The following is an 18,956-nucleotide window of genomic DNA, read 5'->3' as shown; positions in this document are numbered from 1 at the left end:
ACCTGGAAATTCCAGCAGAATGCTGATTGTTGTTGGAGCCAGGGTTATATTATGATTTAATGGCTTTTCTGGGCTTCATTTGATGACCTGGCCTAGAAAAACATTTTGAAGTAATAAAGCGTCTGTTTGGCTCCAAACTAATGAGAGAAGCATTGCTCTTTGCATTAACTGTTCTTTAGGAAGAGCCGTGGAGAGCTACTAATAAACCTTATTAAAAAGCTTAAGCAAGATTGAAGGAAATAGAAAACAGAGAAACTATTCCATTCCATGTGAAGTGAGTACATAAAAAAAAAAGGAAAAAAAAAAAGCAAGCCCACGGGGTTTTTGCCTCCCCTCCATGTGACTTGCAGCTTGCTGCACTTCAGTTACATTGCCTCTGAGATATGTTAAAGTGCAGCTCAGTTTAATGAAGAAGTGGATAGGACAAATCAAGGCTAGAGACTATTTACGGCAGAGACTGGGTAAGTAAATGCAGCTAAATGTAGATAAGTGTTTACTAATATTGTGCAAATGTTACAATATCTAGCCTGTAGCATTTAAAACAATACTCAGCTATCATGTTTTGGTGGTCCTTTCTTTGTTTTACTTAAGTAATTTGCAAGTGTGGGTGGTACATACTATGCAATAGATTTATGCATAAGACTGATAAAGGATTTAATTTTCTTTTTCAGACTTCCTACAACAAAACAAATAACTTTCTTTTAATTTCATGTACTTATTTTGTTTTAAATTCTTTGCTATGTAAGTAACTGCTTCGTCTATTTTAGTGCAGTGCTCAAAATAATATCAGTGGGAGTTAGCTGATAGTTTGTGGTGCCTTCCTGTTATTTTCATTATTTTTCTACTGGTGAGGGAGCGGGGAAAACAGCTTATACTCTGAACCTCCTAGATACAGCATATTCAGGTTTCTAGAATCCAACTCCAGACCACTGAAAAATCCCCAGCATCAACTCGTTCCAGGAATCCATTCAATCATCCTAGCAGGATATGATTTCAGCTGTTTGTTTTTCTTCTCTGTGTCTTTTTATAAAGATCTGTATGTGTTCTTATACTGAGTTTTATATAGAAAGTTCTGTTTTAAATTTATGTATGTTTAAATTTGTGTAAATTTAATACCAATATACATGATGAAAGCTTTTGTTGTTGTTTAATGCTTCCAGGCTTTTGATTTTGATGTGTTTTTGTCTCTAGCAATTGGAGTGGACCTTGCAGTTGCTATAATGCTTTTAAGAAATAGGATTGCAATCTTAGTCAATTAGTAATTTCCAGAACGGTTGTTTTAGCAGTTTCAGTGCCTGCCATTTGAGTATTTCAATCTCAGTGCATAGACAAAGAGCTGAGAAGGAGGAATGATCAATATAGATTGTAAGGACCTATACCGAAGCCTGATTCGAATCTTGGGAACTGAAAAAGGAAAAGCAAACTCCTTCGTTGTTGGTAGTGTATTAAAGAAAATATTTTTAAGCATTTAATATCTTGTGATCTAGGGCATGTCTTCCTTTTGCATCATCTTGCAGGAAAGAGTACTGGAACTATTATAGCCTATCATGATTTTTACTATCTGGATTAATCAGAATGCGTTATCTTTTTCAGATAATCACTCCATTTAGGAGGCTAATATTGTGTGCTGAGAACAGAAAAGAAATGGAGGACTGGATAAGCTCTCTGAAGTCCGTTCAGTCCAGAGAACACTATGAGGTAAGTTGACATCCCTCTTGGTGCAACCTGTTCTACCTCAACAGATCAAGCTACAGGACACAGAACGGGAGTATTCACCCTCCTTAGTGTGAAAAGCGTGTCTAATGTCAGAGCGAAGCTTCATGTTAAGACCTTTACTAGCGAAATGAGAGCTTATTATCACAATTCTGTTTAGAAGTTTGGAGGGAGAGCAGGCTAAATACCCTTTGGAAAATACTTTTGGTGAACATTGCATTGTCGTCCCCTGTAATATGGAACCATAGGTAATTTCAGTCACCGTAGCTGTGTTCTGTACTTGCAAATTTGTCTTAACTTCTCCTTTACTAGACCGCACAGTTTAATGTGGAACATTTCTCAGGGATGCATAACTGGTACGCCTGCTCCCATGCCCGACCTACCTTCTGTAACGTGTGTAGAGAGAGCCTCTCTGGAGTCACTTCTCACGGCCTGTCTTGTGAAGGTAAAATAAACGCGTTCTTCCCCCTGTTTATAATGCTGCGTATGTAGACAGATGGCTGAAAGTTTCAGACGAGTAATGATTCTGAAAATAACGAGTCAGAAAAAAGCCTGAAGGGAGATATCTATTCATTAGAGCGACTTTCTTCTGGGCAGAGGGACTGCTAATGATCTGGCTTGCCTTCTTCGTGCTCCAGGTGCCTTTTTCTAACTCATCTCAATAAAGCGGTTCCTTCTGCTGCAGCGACCAGTTTGGAATGTGCTGTGTGGACGGTTTGCAAGAAAAGATAGGATTTATTTGATTTGCCCGTCAAAAATGTGAAACGAAATAGTCTTACTAGTTTGCAGAATCGGCATTCCTCAGGAAAAATATCATAATGGTAGTTTCTGCCCAAAATCTATAAAAATTCTTAACACTTTGTTCAGTGCTACGACCTCTTCCCCTCCAAGTCTTGTTTGCTCTGTTGCTGCTGCCTGATCCTGCAGTACAAGCAGGACAGATGAGGACAGATTTATTGCTTTAAAAATTCTCTCATGTAGTGAGGGAGTAGAGATGTAGACGCTTTTGCATTTTGATGGTTCAATAGATGAAATCCAGCACAAACTAAAAGGAGGTGTGGCTAAGACTTCAGCATTAAGCTTATCTGCAGACATGTATTTCGCAATCAATTATTTATAATAAATCTGAAACAGCTTATTTATTTTCTGCTGCAAGTTCTGTGAAAAAGTGGTAACAAGTCTGCTTGTGTTAGAATCCAGCAGAAAATAAAGCATCCGTGTGACCTTATGATATATATGAAATGCAGAGATACTTAATTACCAAAATAGCTAACTGTCCAGAAAAGAGTTACAGTTACACCATTCAAAACTTGATTTTTTGGATGCATGTTACCCAACTGCAAATGCATTTCTGTTATTGATGCTGCTATAATACTTGAGGTCTGAGCATAATAATGTGTATTAAGGAAATCTTACAAAGGAAACATTAACCCACTGTCCTAAATTGTCCATGGTTTTAATGTAGCTAATGGTGCAGTTGCCAAGGAACGAGACGAACCCATTTCATAGAAATTAGGAGTAGCATAGTTACTTCCAGCTTCTCTGGTGTATGTTTTCCACTGTATATAAGTTGTTTGGACAGTTTTAAGGCAATTATGGTATTTTCAATGTCTGATTGGCAGATGGAAGTATCGTGTGCTTAACTAAAATGCAGTTGTATTGCCTCTGTGTACAAATACCGTTATATTTGCTCAGGCAGAGGAAAGGAAAGACTTCTTTCCTTTCATAAAGAATTTATCCTTTCATAAGTTAATATTATGGCTATTTTAAAACACTGTTTAACAAGAATTATTCTTGTAAGATTATCAATGTTAATGGTGGTGGTTCATAGTTTTCTGTTTTTTCAGTGTCTTATTTTGCTTCTACATATGGTTTTAATTTCCAAGGTGTTGGCATTAACTTTACATTAAGGAAGTTTCCTTAATTTCCAGATTTGGACTTTGTCACCTTTCTGCATAACTTATTACAAACTAATGCTACGTTTATCCACATTTCTGATGCCAGTTGGTCTTTCAGCAGTTTTTACGAATCGCTCATGAAGGTAGTTTGGATTTGTTTTCACTGGTCCACAGTTTCATAAATGTGTATGACCTGGATTGGTTTATATAGATACTAAGAAAAGATAGGATTTATTTGATTTGCCCGTCAAAAATGTGAAACGAAATAGTCTTACTAGTTTGCAGAATCGGCATTCCTCAGGAAAAATATCATAATGGTAGTTTCTGCCCAAAATCTATAAAAATTCTTAACACTTTGTTCAGTGCTACGACCTCTTCCCCTCCAAGTCTTGTTTGCTCTGTTGCTGCTGCCTGATCCTGCAGTACAAGGAGGACAGATGAGGACAGATTTATTGCTTTAAAAATTCTCTCATGTAGTGAGGGAGTAGAGATGTAGACGCTTTTGCATTTTGATGGTTCAATAGATGAAATCCAGCACAAACTAAAAGGAGGTGTGGCTAAGACTTCAGCATTAAGCTTATCTGCAGACATGTATTTCGCAATCAATTATTTATAATAAATCTGAAACAGCTTATTTATTTTCTGCTGCAAGTTCTGTGAAAAAGTGGTAACAAGTCTGCTTGTGTTAGAATCCAGCAGAAAATAAAGCATCCGTGTGACCTTATGATATATATGAAATGCAGAGATATTTAATTACCAAAATAGCTAACTGTCCAGAAAAGAGTTACAGTTACACCATTCAAAACTTGATTTTTTGGATGCATGTTACCCAACTGCAAATGCATTTCTGTTATTGATGCTGCTATAATACTTGAGGTCTGAGCATAATAATGTGTATTAAGGAAATCTTACAAAGGAAACATTAACCCACTGTCCTAAATTGTCCATGGTTTTAATGTAGCTAATGGTGCAGTTGCCAAGGAACGAGACGAACCCATTTCATAGAAATTAGGAGTAGCATAGTTACTTCCAGCTTCTCTGGTGTATGTTTTCCACTGTATATAAGTTGTTTGGACAGTTTTAAGGCAATTATGGTATTTTCAATGTCTGATTGGCAGATGGAAGTATCGTGTGCTTAACTAAAATGCAGTTGTATTGCCTCTGTGTACAAATACCGTTATATTTGCTCAGGCAGAGGAAAGGAAAGACTTCTTTCCTTTCATAAAGAATTTATCCTTTCATAAGTTAATATTATGGCTATTTTAAAACACTGTTTAACAAGAATTATTCTTGTAAGATTATCAATGTTAATGGTGGTGGTTCATAGTTTTCTGTTTTTTCAGTGTCTTATTTTGCTTCTACATATGGTTTTAATTTCCAAGGTGTTGGCATTAACTTTACATTAAGGAAGTTTCCTTAATTTCCAGATTTGGACTTTGTCACCTTTCTGCATAACTTATTACAAACTAATGCTACGTTTATCCACATTTCTGATGCCAGTTGGTCTTTCAGCAGTTTTTACGAATCGCTCATGAAGGTAGTTTGGATTTGTTTTCACTGGTCCACAGTTTCATAAATGTGTATGACCTGGATTGGTTTAGATATAGATACTATGAAATTCTTTTATCTATTAATAAGTTTACCTCCTCCGACTTCTTAGATACTAGTTTACATCTATTTTCTTTATTTTTTTCCCAAGTTTTTTTAAAAATAAAAGGAGAACTTTAATTATGCATCTAATCTAAATCATTTGACAGTTGACTGTCTTACTGGAATACTCATACTTTGTCCCCGATTCTGTATAAAAACACGTGTTAACCATCCTTAATTTTTTCATCTAAGAAGTGTATTTTGGTTTGATACTACTTCTTTCTCTGAAATTCTTATGTGACTGAGTTCATATTTACTTGCTTCTGTCATGTGCACTGCTAATGCATTTCACCACCTATTTTTTTTTACTTACCCTGTGTTAGCAATATACACTGTTTGAGGAGATGATGTAGGAAGTATGGAGTCTTAAGATTCCCCAGACATGTTCTGTGCTACTTTTTCTCATTACATCTTTAAAACGTTTAAATATTCATGCCTGGTATCTGAAACCTCCAGCACTGCTTTACGCTGGGAATCCATTTATATCTATACTAAATTCAATTATTTGTGTGGTCATTGATCCCAGGCTACTCTATTATGTCTTGTATTGAGAAGCATGAGATGTTCTTCTCAAGAGATATTGGAGCTCTTCCTCCTCTCAGTGGTTTGGGTTACTGGCACACCAAGTTATCTTGAAAGTAGCTTAGAGTCTTTGTACTCTTTGTGGTCTGATTCTTGACTGTTAACAGTAGGTAAAAATAAAAATAAATCCCATTGCTGATATTTTGCAACTTACAATACTTCAGAAGGTCAGTCCTGTAATATTTAATTCTCTTAGAGCTGCTGGTCTCCAGCAGCGCTACACGACTGTTTTTTTCAGCCTGACCACACAACAAGCCTCATTTCTTTTGGAGATAAGATAGGTGCCTTCTTTTTTCAGGACACCTTCCCTCCCAGTAGCCTTCGGCAAAGGTTGACCAAATTAATTGCAGGTCACCCTGAAGATACTCCTGTAAGTTTTGTGGAAGCCAGTGTAGGAAAAGAGGGTATGTTAATACCTTTGCTAGGGAAAAGACTGTAGTGTGAACTTGCGTCTTTTTAGAAGTCAAAGAATCGATATGTATATCAAACTGAAGATGTAAATTCATATCAAACCAGGCTTCATTCTTTCTACTGCTCAAAAAACAATTGACTTTTAAAAAATTTAATCATGCACTCCTTTGAGATGCATGTCTTCTCAAAAGATAATCCACTTTTCAAATACTGTCTGTGTGTTGCGTTGCTCTAGCTAGCTCTAAAGGACTGATCTCCACAACATTCATCCACAAAACCCCTGTTCTTCTTACCCACTGCACAGGGTATTGTACATGCACTATTTGGGTAGTCATTGTCTCCAGGATTTTTGCCGCATTTTCTGCACAGGCTGAAGAGTGAATAGTGAATGAAACGGTCAGGAAGAGAAGGGATGTTCATTGTTAAAGAATTAAGGAGTAATAGAAAACTGTGTTCTGTGACTTTGTATCAATCACACTGTGCCCCTCTGTAATCCTGGGGAAATCACTTAAATAAGATTTTTGATCAAATCAGTAGTTGTGTGTTGTTTATAAACTGGGACCTGTATCACAGAGCTGCTGAGTTTTCTATAACTGCAAAAATCAGTTGAAGCTGTTCTGAAGTCACTGATACTTTGAAGATATACAGTATTGGAAAAAAAGGTCTTAATTGTAGTAGTACTGAGCGTAATAATAATAATAATAATTTTAAAAGGCCAGGAAGAAATGAATATCTAAAAAGCAGTATTTCATTAGCTTTTAGTAAATAAGGCAAATACCGGTTGAAAATTATTATGAACCAGAGTACGGCACAGCTGCATACTTATCACGAACTGTCCATTGCATGCAGTGAATGAGGGTCCTATTCTCAAAAAATGTATGATCGTATAACTGAAGACTTTACACCTACATGCAGAAGCTGTATTGCAAAGCTATATTGCAAAGTTAAGTTGCACGAGTAACTTAACTTTGTAGGATTTGACTTTGTAATATGACTATTCTTTTAACACTGTTTGTAATATTAAATTAACTTAGAGAGTTATTTATTGGGGTGAAAATAGTAAAACTAGTGAGAAACTGCTGAATTTTATCCTTTGTAACATAGACATAAACTTCAAATGGGAGTGAAGTTAGGTTGCTGTTTTCACGTGAGTCACACTGTTTTCACTGTGGCTTGTCCATCTGTCATGTGATAGTATTCTTGGAAACAAAACAGCAGGTTTCTTGAAATACCTGAAGACAAATCCTTCTATCTTGACAACTTAAACTATAGATTCCAGCTCAGGGATCTTCAGATCAGTTTCAAAACTTTGGCTTTGGCCTTTGAAGTTGGAAAAGAACAGTCTGAGCCAGTTCTTCTTTGAAGAACACAGAAGAGAAAACTCATCATAAAATAGGTGGTAGAGTGGTAAGTTTGGGGGTAAAAAAATTGAGTGTCCTGCCAATGTAGTTGAATTAATTGGTGGGTGGTTAGAATGAAAGGCCTTTGAAACAGAAGTGTTCTACAACGAAGATGTATATTTTCAGAGCAAGAGATCCTATGATAACACTCAGTAATGTTGACTTTTCTTCATTATAGATAATAATAGCTCTAGATTTAATCACTGTGTCTGACAGCAGATGTTGGTACCAGTGTGACAACTGTTTGCTCATTCAGTGGTTCTCTTGGTTGGCTTTCTGAGAGATCTGCTTCGTATTCCAGCTAGAAACATTTACACGGGAAATTAAAATTTAAAATAATGTTCTACGAAAATTCTAGATTTGGTTTGGCTAAATTTTTCCTTTTCTTGTTTTTTAACTTCCATTGGTGAAGTAATGGCCATTGATGTCTAGCAGTATGTCTGCACGTTTCCAAAAGATTTCAGAGATCAGACTGATTCATGAATGGGATGCAGTGTCATCTGAGACAAAAGAAATTAGGGGGTAGTGGTAACTATATCTATAAACTATAACTAAATCTCAACTCTAAGGTTGAGATTTGATTTAAAAGTTTCCTTGCTGTACCCGTCTCTTCTGTACTGCTATGTATTTTGCTCGAAAGTTACATCTGTGTCTTAAGGTCATTGTTTTTGATAATGTTTAATGCTCAGAGTAACATGAATTGTTGTTTGATGATATTGGGGTTGCAGGGGGTTGACCTACAGAAAGTCTGATCTGAGATTTGGTAAGTTATATACTGTACCCACAAAGCAAACATTAGCTGTCACTTGCCATCCATGGTGTGGCTTGCTGCAGCTCCTCAGATCCTGGGTTTGAATTTGTCCTTGCCTTGTTGAGAGAGCAGAGGTTAAACCTGAGATCTAGTTGAATTGTAGCTCAATAGGATTTGAAAATTCCCTTACTTTGTAATGCCTTCGTAATTTGGAATTTCCTATTGCCCCTCATCCCTGATTTGTTGTACTTTGATCTGTGTGGCAAAGACAAATGCATATCATTTATGAGTAGGAAGCTGAATTCAGTGGCATATCTTCTCCAAAACATTCAAGTGGCAAAACTGCTCAGGGCCCATCACTTGAAAATGCAGCCTTTATTTCTGTGCTTCTGTCAGAGCTGATTTCCTTAGATGCTTGGAACCAGCTTAGGTTGGCAAACACACAATATGATGCTGAGCTGTTCTGAAAATGCGAGCCTACCCTGTTAGTTGAGGAATATGGGATATTTGCACCCTTTGAGTCTATGAATGCTGCTTTTCGAAATGACCAGGGGAGTTACTGTAAAAGCAACAAAATTCCTTTTTCTGTTTCCTTCTCTTTCTTTGAGCTAAGCACATACTTTCACACGTCTCCCAGAACAATGAGGCTTGCTCTCAAACTCAGATGTTGCCTACATAGTCTCAATTCACTTTTTAAATTGATCTGGCAATGGATCAGTAGAATTAAAATGAGAAATGTATGATTCACAAGACCTTTTGTACCATGGCTTAATGTTTTTTAATGGTGGACAAGCGATGGGCCAAAGCTTTTGATAGTTTCCTGTCAAATATTTGTTTGAAAAGAGACTACTACTTCTGGTCTGCTGGCTAGTTCTCATAAACCTTTAATGGTCTTTGCCAAAATAATTTATATAATGCACTCTAAATTGTATGATCTCATGCACTTCCAGTAACAGAAATACCCACAGTTGGGTGCGTCAGTCTGTTTGGTCTAATATGATATCATTAACTAGTCATAGTAATTGAGTTGAACAAAATATAAATAGTTATTTAGATTGTCAAAATGTCTGCCTGTATTACACACTGGTGCTGAGTATTCCAATTAGTAAGATTTTTAATGAACGATCCAGTAAGAAGTCAGGCTCTTCCTCACTTAATGTAACCTCTTGGAAAATATTGTAACCACCAGTATCCTGAATAAATATATCACCACCTAACCCTTCACTTCCTCAGCTTCTGGGAAAACAGGCATAGTATGGTGCCCAAAAGGGGTCCTTTAAGCAAAAAAACAGAGCTCCTGAAGGAAAATACTTCTGTGAAACACTCTCCCATCACCTCGTGCAAATTTAAACCAGGTATCTGAGTTGTGTCACTGGAGGAATAGAAAAGGCAAAAACACAGTTAAAGATATATTTGTACTTTAGTACCTTGCATTGTACCTGAAAAAATGGGGACCGATGTGGATTTCAGGGCACATGGGCTGAAATGGGCTACAGCTAAGCAGTTAAACTCAGTTTAGAGAGTTAAAGCTGGAGTGATTATGAACTGAATTTTCTTTTAGTTGGGTTGTGTCATGTGTGCAACACTAAGTGACGTGTACTTGGCTGTTTTATGGAATATCTGTAATTTTTTTAAAGATATGTATCACTGAAATACAGCAAATAACATAGTATACTTGTTTATGTGTGCCTTCCAGTGTGTAAGTTTAAAGCACATAAAAGATGTGCTGTCCGAGCAACAAATAACTGCAAATGGACTACATTAGCCTCAATTGGAAAAGACATCATTGAAGATGAAGATGGTGTAAGTACTATTCATATTTACAGTATTTTCCAAAGCTGTTTCTTCTTTATGGGAAGAAAAAAAAAAGGCTAAGCATAGAAATATTGCCATGTGACCCATTGAAGTTAATGGTAGGTGGCTATATTCCTGAACACTTTTCAAAGATTAACGTGGTATTTAGAACAGAAGTTATATTCTTATCTCACAAGACAAGTTTAGTATCTGTGGGCACTAGATTGCAGCCGTGTTACAAGATTTTAAAGGCCGCATGCAGAGAAACTCTGAAGCTGGAGAATTGCTCCCAGAAGTTCCTACTGCTCTTAAGCAAAGGTGGTATTTTATACTGTTACCGTGCTGTGGCAATCTATTTTGTGTCCTCCTTACCAATAGCTGTTCCCCAGGAGGCCTGTTTGGAATTCACTGATGTGTGTGGGGCTTTTTACTGATGAAAGCAGGAATTTTAAAATTAGCAGGAGAAATGACAAAAGCTTTTCAGAGGTTTGTTGTGATAGATGGGTTATATTTAGAAACACAACTGTGTATGTGCCACTGGCGTGAAACTTCTTCTTAGAAGGTTAGTACTAAGTTGCATACCTATGAGTGTCCTGAGTTGCCCGTGGTATTAACGGGACAAAGAGTGCACTGAGTAAAGCTTTGCACTGCATTTAGGGACTGCTTTATGGAGCTGTGACTTACCAGCCATGGTGAGGGGGTACGTAAATCCACAGAGGTTTTCTGCTGTCCTGTCTATTCTTCTGAATTTTAGTTATTTCAATTGGTTTGTGTCATGTAGTCAATACATTAAGTGAATGTGTACTTATTTGTATTACGGAGTCTCTAGATTTAACTGCCCTGTTGTTTTGTGGTTACCACGAATAGTTGAATGAGATGTGTCTCCCTTCTTCAGCTGTCACGTTTTCTGCCTAGCATGTGAAACACCACCATAGTCCACATTCATAGCTGTTGCCTTGCAAGCATCAGTATCACTTATCCTGGTCAGCCATACCTGCTTCTTTGATGAAAGGGTAGAGCTGTGGGAAATAGTTTAAATCCACCTACATTTGAGAGACAAAAACCTCTAATTTCTGTTTCTGAGTATTTAACTTTTGTGACTACTTCTTCACAGATAGCTATGCCTCACCAGTGGTTAGAGGGTAATCTGCCCGTCAGTGCCAAATGCGCAGTCTGTGACAAGACTTGTGGCAGTGTTTTACGCCTGCAAGATTGGAAGTGCCTTTGGTGTAAAGCTATGGTAGGTGCAATGAACCACGTCCAAGCGTCTAGGATTTTGCCAGCTTTATTGCTCGCCATTATTTTTATTTTGTCATTTCATAACCGTGCTTTTGGATTAAGTAGGAGCAGGCAGCTTTTGCAAACTCAGGTCTCTCTAACATTCATAATTTCTCATGACTGTCCTACTTGCTTCAGTTAATTTTTAATACGCCCACAGATGCAGCTTTTCTTTAATAGGTGTTGTCATCCAATGCGTTTTCTCTGCCTTTTCCTAACTGATAACTGAAGGTTCAAATGCCTGTTCTGTATGCCTCATAATCATATGCTATTGTCTTTTTATTGTAGATATTGCTGTAATAATATTTTAGTAATATTAGTAATATTAATATTTATTAATATTTACTAATATTAATGTAGTAACATTTTTATTACTGCAAAATCTTGACGTTCTCTTCTTCAGGACACTCTGTAGGTTGCTGATTGAACATGCTATTGCTGTTTCCCCAAAATATAGTTTTCTCTTATTTTTTTTAACTTGTCTAAAAAGATGGGTTTCATATGCTAGGGTATAGAAATGGAAAGTCAGCAGGTTTTTTTATTGTTGAAGCTTTCGGCATATAGATGTCTGAGGCTCTGTGTGTAGGCAGTGGGAAATGATTGCCATCTCCAGAGGTGATATGAAATTTAGGTGAAGTGCAGCACCCTCTGCATGTGCCTGTTTTTCCCATAACTATGGAAGAGACCTCTACAACGCATCGTTTATGGGACCCACCTTTGGCAGGTTGGTCTGGCTTGGTAGGTGTGCTAGCTTTAGTGCAGATAACATCTTCCAGAACAGCCAGGTGGACCAGGCATGTACAGAGCTATTGCTTTGCATGTGCACAGTGTGCCTGCTGCCCCCAGCACAGATGCTGGCTGCTGGAAACTTGGTCCTCCCTTGCTCGTGGATGGAGGTAAGCGATTCCCTTGAAAGGACAATTCATATCTGCTATAGGGGTAGCTGAAGGTGAAGTACTCCAAACTTATGTTTTGTGCAATGAGTAACAAGCCTTTGTGGTTGAACACTCACACATTTTTTTTCCAGTCTCGCTCCTCTTCCCTCTACACCTAAATGTTATATGTTAGCCCATTTTTGTTACATAGATACTGTATCAGTTATACTTTCACCCCAAAATTCCACTGTAGGGAAATAATTTTTTGTTTCTTTTGTAGGTTCACACTGCCTGTAAAGATCTGTATCCTCGTAAATGTCCACTTGGCCAATGTAAGGTATCGATCATACCTCCAACAGCACTAAACAGTATAGACTCTGATGGTACGTAGTATTGTAGCGTGTTCAGTGGTAGCTCTGGACTTGCAGTGCCTAGTGAGATCTGTATAACTAAACAAGGCTAAAATCCTTCTGCTGAGCAGGTGAATGCAGTCTTCAAATTTAGAGAAAAGTATAATTTTCCGTGTAGCTTTTTAAAGGATTATTTAACCGACATGATTTAAAAAACGTTTTTGAAAGTTCCCCAGTAGAAATTTTCTCCCATTTTGTTTATGAGCCTTGGAAACTTTTCAAGTGAATGACCAGAGTCCTCAGACGAAGTGGGCTGATGCCTGCCTGGCATGCATCACTCATTCTGTGAGTTCTCAAATTTTGGATAACTTGGCTTTATGCAGAGGTAAGCTAGCTGAATGTCTCAGATCCAACAACTACTTTACCAGGCTAAAGAGAGGAATTGCTTCCATAGCTTCTCTAAATTTCTTTTAAATATAAGCAGTGTAAGAATCCTGCAACGCACAGATAAAAATCCAGCAAACGTTCAAAACTCAGAGGTGCTCTTTGGTGGCTCAGAATAAGAGACGCGTGAGCAGTGGGAGACTGCACTTAAAGGCAGGGAGTGGATTTAATAAGGAGTATCATGAAATCTAACTGCTTTATTTTTATAGTTTGTGTTGATGGCAAATGTAGACCAACAACTTTAACACAATTTAATGAATTTTATTGTATGAAGTCAGTAAAAGTGATTGTTTATGTTGTATATATTCAGTTTATTTACTTGCTATGTGGTGTCTTAGACCAGAGCGTCATGCTGCTATTTATTATTCATGCTAGAAAGATTGTTCCATATGTGAAATTATTTTTATTGGCATTTAAATAAATTAATCAAACCTTATTTTAAATTATACATTATGATAATGTGGAATTCAATTAGCATCCTTTAATGCCAATTTTTTATTTGTAGCTTTAGTAATTTTTTTAGTAATTGAAAACAACATAGTCATTTTAATATTGCCTGAAACAAATGTCAAAGCCTATACCTGTGATGTCTGATTTTGAAGTGTTGCTGAGAAACCACTACTTCCATGGACTGGTCATGTTAGTGACAACAGTGTCAATTAGTACTACTTACTAAGGGCCTTATAGAAAGCCTGCTGTAATTAGTTAAGACCTGCATTGACTTTAATAAGCTTTGGATCACAGCTGAAGGTCTGCTGTTCAGTGATTCTATTATAATTAATAGTATAACTTCAGTCTGAGAAAAAAGTTCTCATGCAAAGTCTCACCTGGGAGCAACTGAGTACAGTAACTTTTAAAATCTGTGAGTACTCTTAGAAAGCTCATACAGACGTGGATGATCCAGTTGAACCCAGTAAGGTTAATGAAAAATCAGATTAAAAACAAAACACTTGTAACTGAAATATATGTTTAATTATGTGATAATCTGTGAAGATGAGATTTGAGAAGTATTCTAAAAGGTTAATAAACTTTTTCACTGTGGAAAAACAATAAAGCTATTGTCTTCAGGATTTTACTAAATCTAGGCACTGAGAATACTGGAAAGAAAAAATGAACTGCTAAATCTTGAGCAATTATGTTTTCTTTGCAGGGCTAATACTCAGTTTAGCGTTTACATTATGCATGATAAAATGTACGCCTTTTGTCCTTCATCCCTTTCTTCCTCTTTCCCATGATTTCTTTTTGTGTTGTTCATATTAGAAAGCCTTATTTATTTCATTCTTTCTAACTATGTTCACAGGTTTCTGGAAAGCCACATGCCCGCCATCCTGTGCCAGTCCTCTTTTAGTTTTTGTTAACTCAAAGAGTGGAGACAATCAGGGAGTAAAGTTTCTTCGTCGATTCAAACAGTCGTTAAATCCAGCTCAGGTGTTCGATTTAATGAATGGAGGACCTCACTTAGGGTAATGACCTTGGAAATCTTGAGCAATCCTTTCCGCAAGGGAATTTAGTGTGAAGTATAGTGTTGTGTTGTCCCCTCATTGTTATCATTCTATCACCAATATCTACCTGTGACTTCCTAATTAAAATCTAAGAGATAACAGAATTTCAGGGTGAATTCTGGTGGGTGAAGGGATTGTAGGATAATATTTTCTTTTTAGAAAAACTCATTTGAAAATTCCAACCAAAACCTATCAGCCCAAGTGTTTTGTGGCTTTTTGGCTAGCTTTGACTTCTGTTAACTGGTAAGGTTCAAAACCATTACGAATGTTTAGATGCTTTCCTGAATCAGGGCCTTTATGCACAGTTGCCCAGGTGCTTTTCTTCCATTTCATATGTGTAATTCAGATATTCCTGTGACTTTGTTGTGAATAGCTATGGAATAAAACTATTGTCTAAATGTACTCTGTATCTTTTTGAATTCTGAACACAAATGTCAGCGGGGGAGTCTGCAGTGGGTGATGGATGAGTACACTAAAACTTTTGTCATCTGAAAAGTACATTCAAAATATGGTTTAGGCAACATATGCAAATGGTCAAGAAAATGAGCATCTCACAAAATTTGGAGCAAGAACACAATTAAAACCATCAGGCATTCTGCAAAATCTAAGGGTTGATTATTGGAGAGATAGGGATGAAATTTGCATAGTGGTGGCCACAAACCCAAGCATCTTTGCACATTTATAAAGATTAAATTCATGCATATTTTTCTGTTGCCTAACTTAATTCCACACAGATGTAGCATTCTGGTTAAATGGCTTATTAATATCAGTTACAGCAACTAGAAACACTAATTTTTGTACTCTTGAAGATGCAGAATTATGCTTACATGATAAAAATATAGACAAATGCACAAAAATTCAGTTCAAACAGTGGGCAAATAATACAAATATAAGGGAATACAGATGTGGATTTTTATAGTTAGTACTATGTTATGGACATGTTACATTAATTCTTTAAGCTGTAATATTCTTTTCATTATAACCCTGATTTAAATCCGAATTCAATCAAAGTCCCTTTTGGCTAACATTTCGTACATGTAATTATAATGACGGATAAAAGTAAAGAAGGTTCATCTCAACTGGAGAGACAAGTTTTGAGAGAGGACAGTCTGAAAAAATATGTCTGTCTGTTTGCAAGTTCTCTTGTTTCATCTAGTTGTACCTAGCAGCAGCATGGTTCAGGAGGCTCACTTTGGTAGGTCAGGTTGGTTGCTTTTAAATATTTTTCCCAGTTTCCAAGGAGAGATCCTTAGCAGTTATTCTATCAGGTCGTGCTGATGTCTTCTTTTTTTTAGTTGATCTAAAAAGCAGAGTTGTATTCTTTGAGATAGTGAATTTCTAGGGGTTTTTCTCTCTTTTCTCAGGGTAGGAGAAATTGTTCTGGTATCGACATTTTTTTCCTTAAATATCTGCATCTTTTGTTCTGAATAGGTATCTGCCTATCATATACAAGTGACATTATTTATCATATATAAGTGACATTATTTTCTTTAGAAAAAATATAAATGCTTCAAAAATCTGTGATCTTAATGTGTTGCTTTTTAGAAATATTTCTGAGATTATACATATTCTGGAAAATAACATGCATTAAAAATAAACATTTATTTTTATTATTTTAAGAGCTTCTACTTTCTAATTTTTTTTTTTTTTTTTTAGTTTAAATCCCTGTTGTTTTTACCTCTTGGCTGTTTCTTCACATCTCACTCCCCTTTCCTCTGTGTCTCACCTTTCTGCTTGTTCTGTCTCTCTTGTCCTCCTTTCCTGTAGTGCCCAAGTGTTGCATCCTGTAAGTCTTAAAAGTCAGAGAACAGGAGGAAGAGCTGTAGGAAGCGAAAGCAGGATACGGCTTTAAGGATTTAATATGAAATACTAGTATTATTTGTCTTACATTGTTGTGATCACCTTACGTGTAATAATTGCCTCCAACTGTCCTTGCATTTGGTTAGTCACACGTTGGCAAAAGCCCATCCGTATTGTGGAGCACATCCTGTCGTTGTGTCTTAACCTTCTCTCGTGAAAAATTCCCCATGGTGCCTTGTTCTTCTGGCTGAAGTAGGAAGCATAGAGCAGTTGCAATTTCATAGCTTAGAAAGACTTTTTTTTATTAGTCATAAAATTAATAAAATAATATTAATAAAATCCTGAAAACAATATCAAGGGAAATTTTTTTAAAGTAAAGCTCGGCATGTTATTTATCAGAAATGTCAGTATAAGTGGAATATACAGCAATAGATGGAATTCAGATAGGTTTATTAAGTAATTGGTTGTATCCACATACCCCAGAACAAGGAAAGAACCACCATAAAGGTGCCATGCAGCATATTTTCATGTAACAGTTGCTGATGAATATAACTGCTCTCTTGCTAATGGACATAATTGGCCCTAACAGGCTGCATTTTCTCTGCAGTTTGCGGTTATTTCAGAAGTTTGACAACTTTAGGATTCTTGTGTGTGGCGGCGATGGAAGCGTGGGTTGGGTCTTGTCAGAAATTGATAAGCTCAGCTTGCACAAACAGGCAAGTGTGTATACTTACTTTCCTTGACTATACTTACTAGACTTAATTTTGTACCCTTACTTTTCCTTGACTTGGTTCTTTGTCATGTATGTGGATATGGGCCAAACTCAATAGTTACTCATAAACGAAAATTTTCACTGGCGTAAACAGGACAGGTTGTATCTGGATTACACAATTTGATTTACAAGCTTTAGGCATCAGCTGTATAATTAACATTTGTTGCTTGAAATAACAAGCATGTGTAATAGTTCGTACTTTTTCTTTCTAGTTTTCAATAGTAGATTTGCTCCTGTGTTGTGTTTCAGTGTCAGTTAGGAGTGTTACCCCTTGGTACTGGAAATGACCTTGCTCGTGTCCTTGGTTGGGGAGGATCCTGTGATGATGATACACAACTTCCTCAGATTTTGGAGAAACTAGAACGAGCCAGCACGAAAATGTTAGACAGGTAAACCTAAACGTGCATATACATGATTTACAATGAGATTCAAATTGTATTTGTTTGGGTTTCTGATGGCCTAAATCCATCCTAGAGACTTAATGTTCAGTGGTTTTGGTTTTCAGAGTGCAGATCATAATCATGAGGGAAGCTGAAATAGTAATGGGGACAGCTCTTCAACATCCTTTTTAAACTGAAGAGTCAGAGGGGGGAGCAGTTGATGAATCTAGGAAGCGTGTTGTCCAAAGGTGAACAAAGGAGACAGTTTATTGCATAACTGGTGAAGCTGCATAACTGCCTCTTACAAGAATTTGTAAGCATTAAGAAATTGTATAGATTCAAAACCATTTAGGGCAGTTTTACAGACTCCATGCACACTATTAAATACTGTTAAAGGTAGCATCTTTCTTTAGGAAACACCTGAGCTTTCTGTCCTTGGATGTGGGCAGAACTCTCATCATGTGCTTTCATGGAAAAGATGCTGGGCTAAGTGGATCTTTGGCTTGATCCACTACTAATATTTTTGTTGGAGGCATTTTCTTAGTCAAAAACAAGAGATCTTCCCACTCCTTGTTTTGTGTCATTTCCATCCATAAAGCAAAGGAGCAATCCCAATTTACAAAAAGTCAGAGAAGGTGGTGGTCATGTCATTCCAATGAAGGTGTAACACACTGTTTTTGAGAGGAGTATTTCTTACTCTGTTCCTTTCTCTCATGGGTGTTTCTGTTCTTGCTGTAGTTACAAACACCTGAATGTGATCAAAGAGGATTTTATTTTAGGGTTTTTTTTATGAGATAGAGAAACAAGTCCTTTTTTACATTAAGCTTTTCTGCATACTACTTGATCATTTTACAGCAAAGTACATAGAGAAATGCTTGTTACTGATCCTTAGAAATAATTGTTGGCCTGGGCATTCTGAAAGATTTGTAGATTAAATCATGTTTGTCTTTTCTGTACTGAAAAGAGCCCAGTGTCTTTTTTTGCTCTAATTTCTGTAGACTTGCTCCCCAAGGCCATCTGCAGTGATTACTTGTTCTTTTCAGCAGGCTTTGAAGGATGTTGCTATTAGCGATTTCATACTATCTATGCTGTAGAATACTGTCCTTTACCAGGGGAAAAAATATATGTATGTCAATGAAGATAGTTCACCATTTGCTTTGTTCTCATGCCTCCCTCCCCTAGTTGAGATGAAAAGCTAATGTTACCTTGGAGCTTTTTCTCTAGTAACACATATATTTTCCTTTGACTTCTGCAATTAGTTTGCACGAATTCTCTTATACTGTGAATGTTTTGCTAGAAAATCTTTGTTGCCTGCATTGAATGTCCCATGATTTGTTCACAAAGAAGGCTCATCAT

General features: G+C 36.8%; 1 protein-coding gene across 2 annotated transcripts in view; it reads left to right on the top strand.

Annotated features, from left to right (window-relative positions):
* The window catches only part of DGKH (diacylglycerol kinase eta), a 78,204-nt gene that overhangs the window by 18,886 nt on the left and 40,362 nt on the right, over window positions 1–18,956 (top strand). For both annotated transcript variants that reach the window (XM_009275640.2, XM_009275639.2), the window contains exons 3-10: window positions 1,594–1,698; window positions 2,026–2,158; window positions 10,102–10,208; window positions 11,314–11,439; window positions 12,633–12,735; window positions 14,447–14,609; window positions 17,056–17,164; window positions 17,470–17,609. In XM_009275640.2, coding sequence (XP_009273915.1) covers window positions 1,645–1,698; window positions 2,026–2,158; window positions 10,102–10,208; window positions 11,314–11,439; window positions 12,633–12,735; window positions 14,447–14,609; window positions 17,056–17,164; window positions 17,470–17,609 — 935 coding nt within the window. In that variant the 5' untranslated portion in view covers window positions 1,594–1,644. The remainder of the gene's footprint in view (window positions 1–1,593; window positions 1,699–2,025; window positions 2,159–10,101; window positions 10,209–11,313; window positions 11,440–12,632; window positions 12,736–14,446; window positions 14,610–17,055; window positions 17,165–17,469; window positions 17,610–18,956) is intronic.

This window comes from Aptenodytes forsteri, unplaced genomic scaffold (assembly GCF_000699145.1).
Source record: "Aptenodytes forsteri isolate BGI_AS27 unplaced genomic scaffold, ASM69914v1 Scaffold172, whole genome shotgun sequence".
Lineage (NCBI taxonomy): Eukaryota > Metazoa > Chordata > Aves > Sphenisciformes > Spheniscidae > Aptenodytes > Aptenodytes forsteri.
Note: the sequence above shows the minus strand (reverse complement) of the source record. Positions and strands in the feature narration are given on the sequence as shown.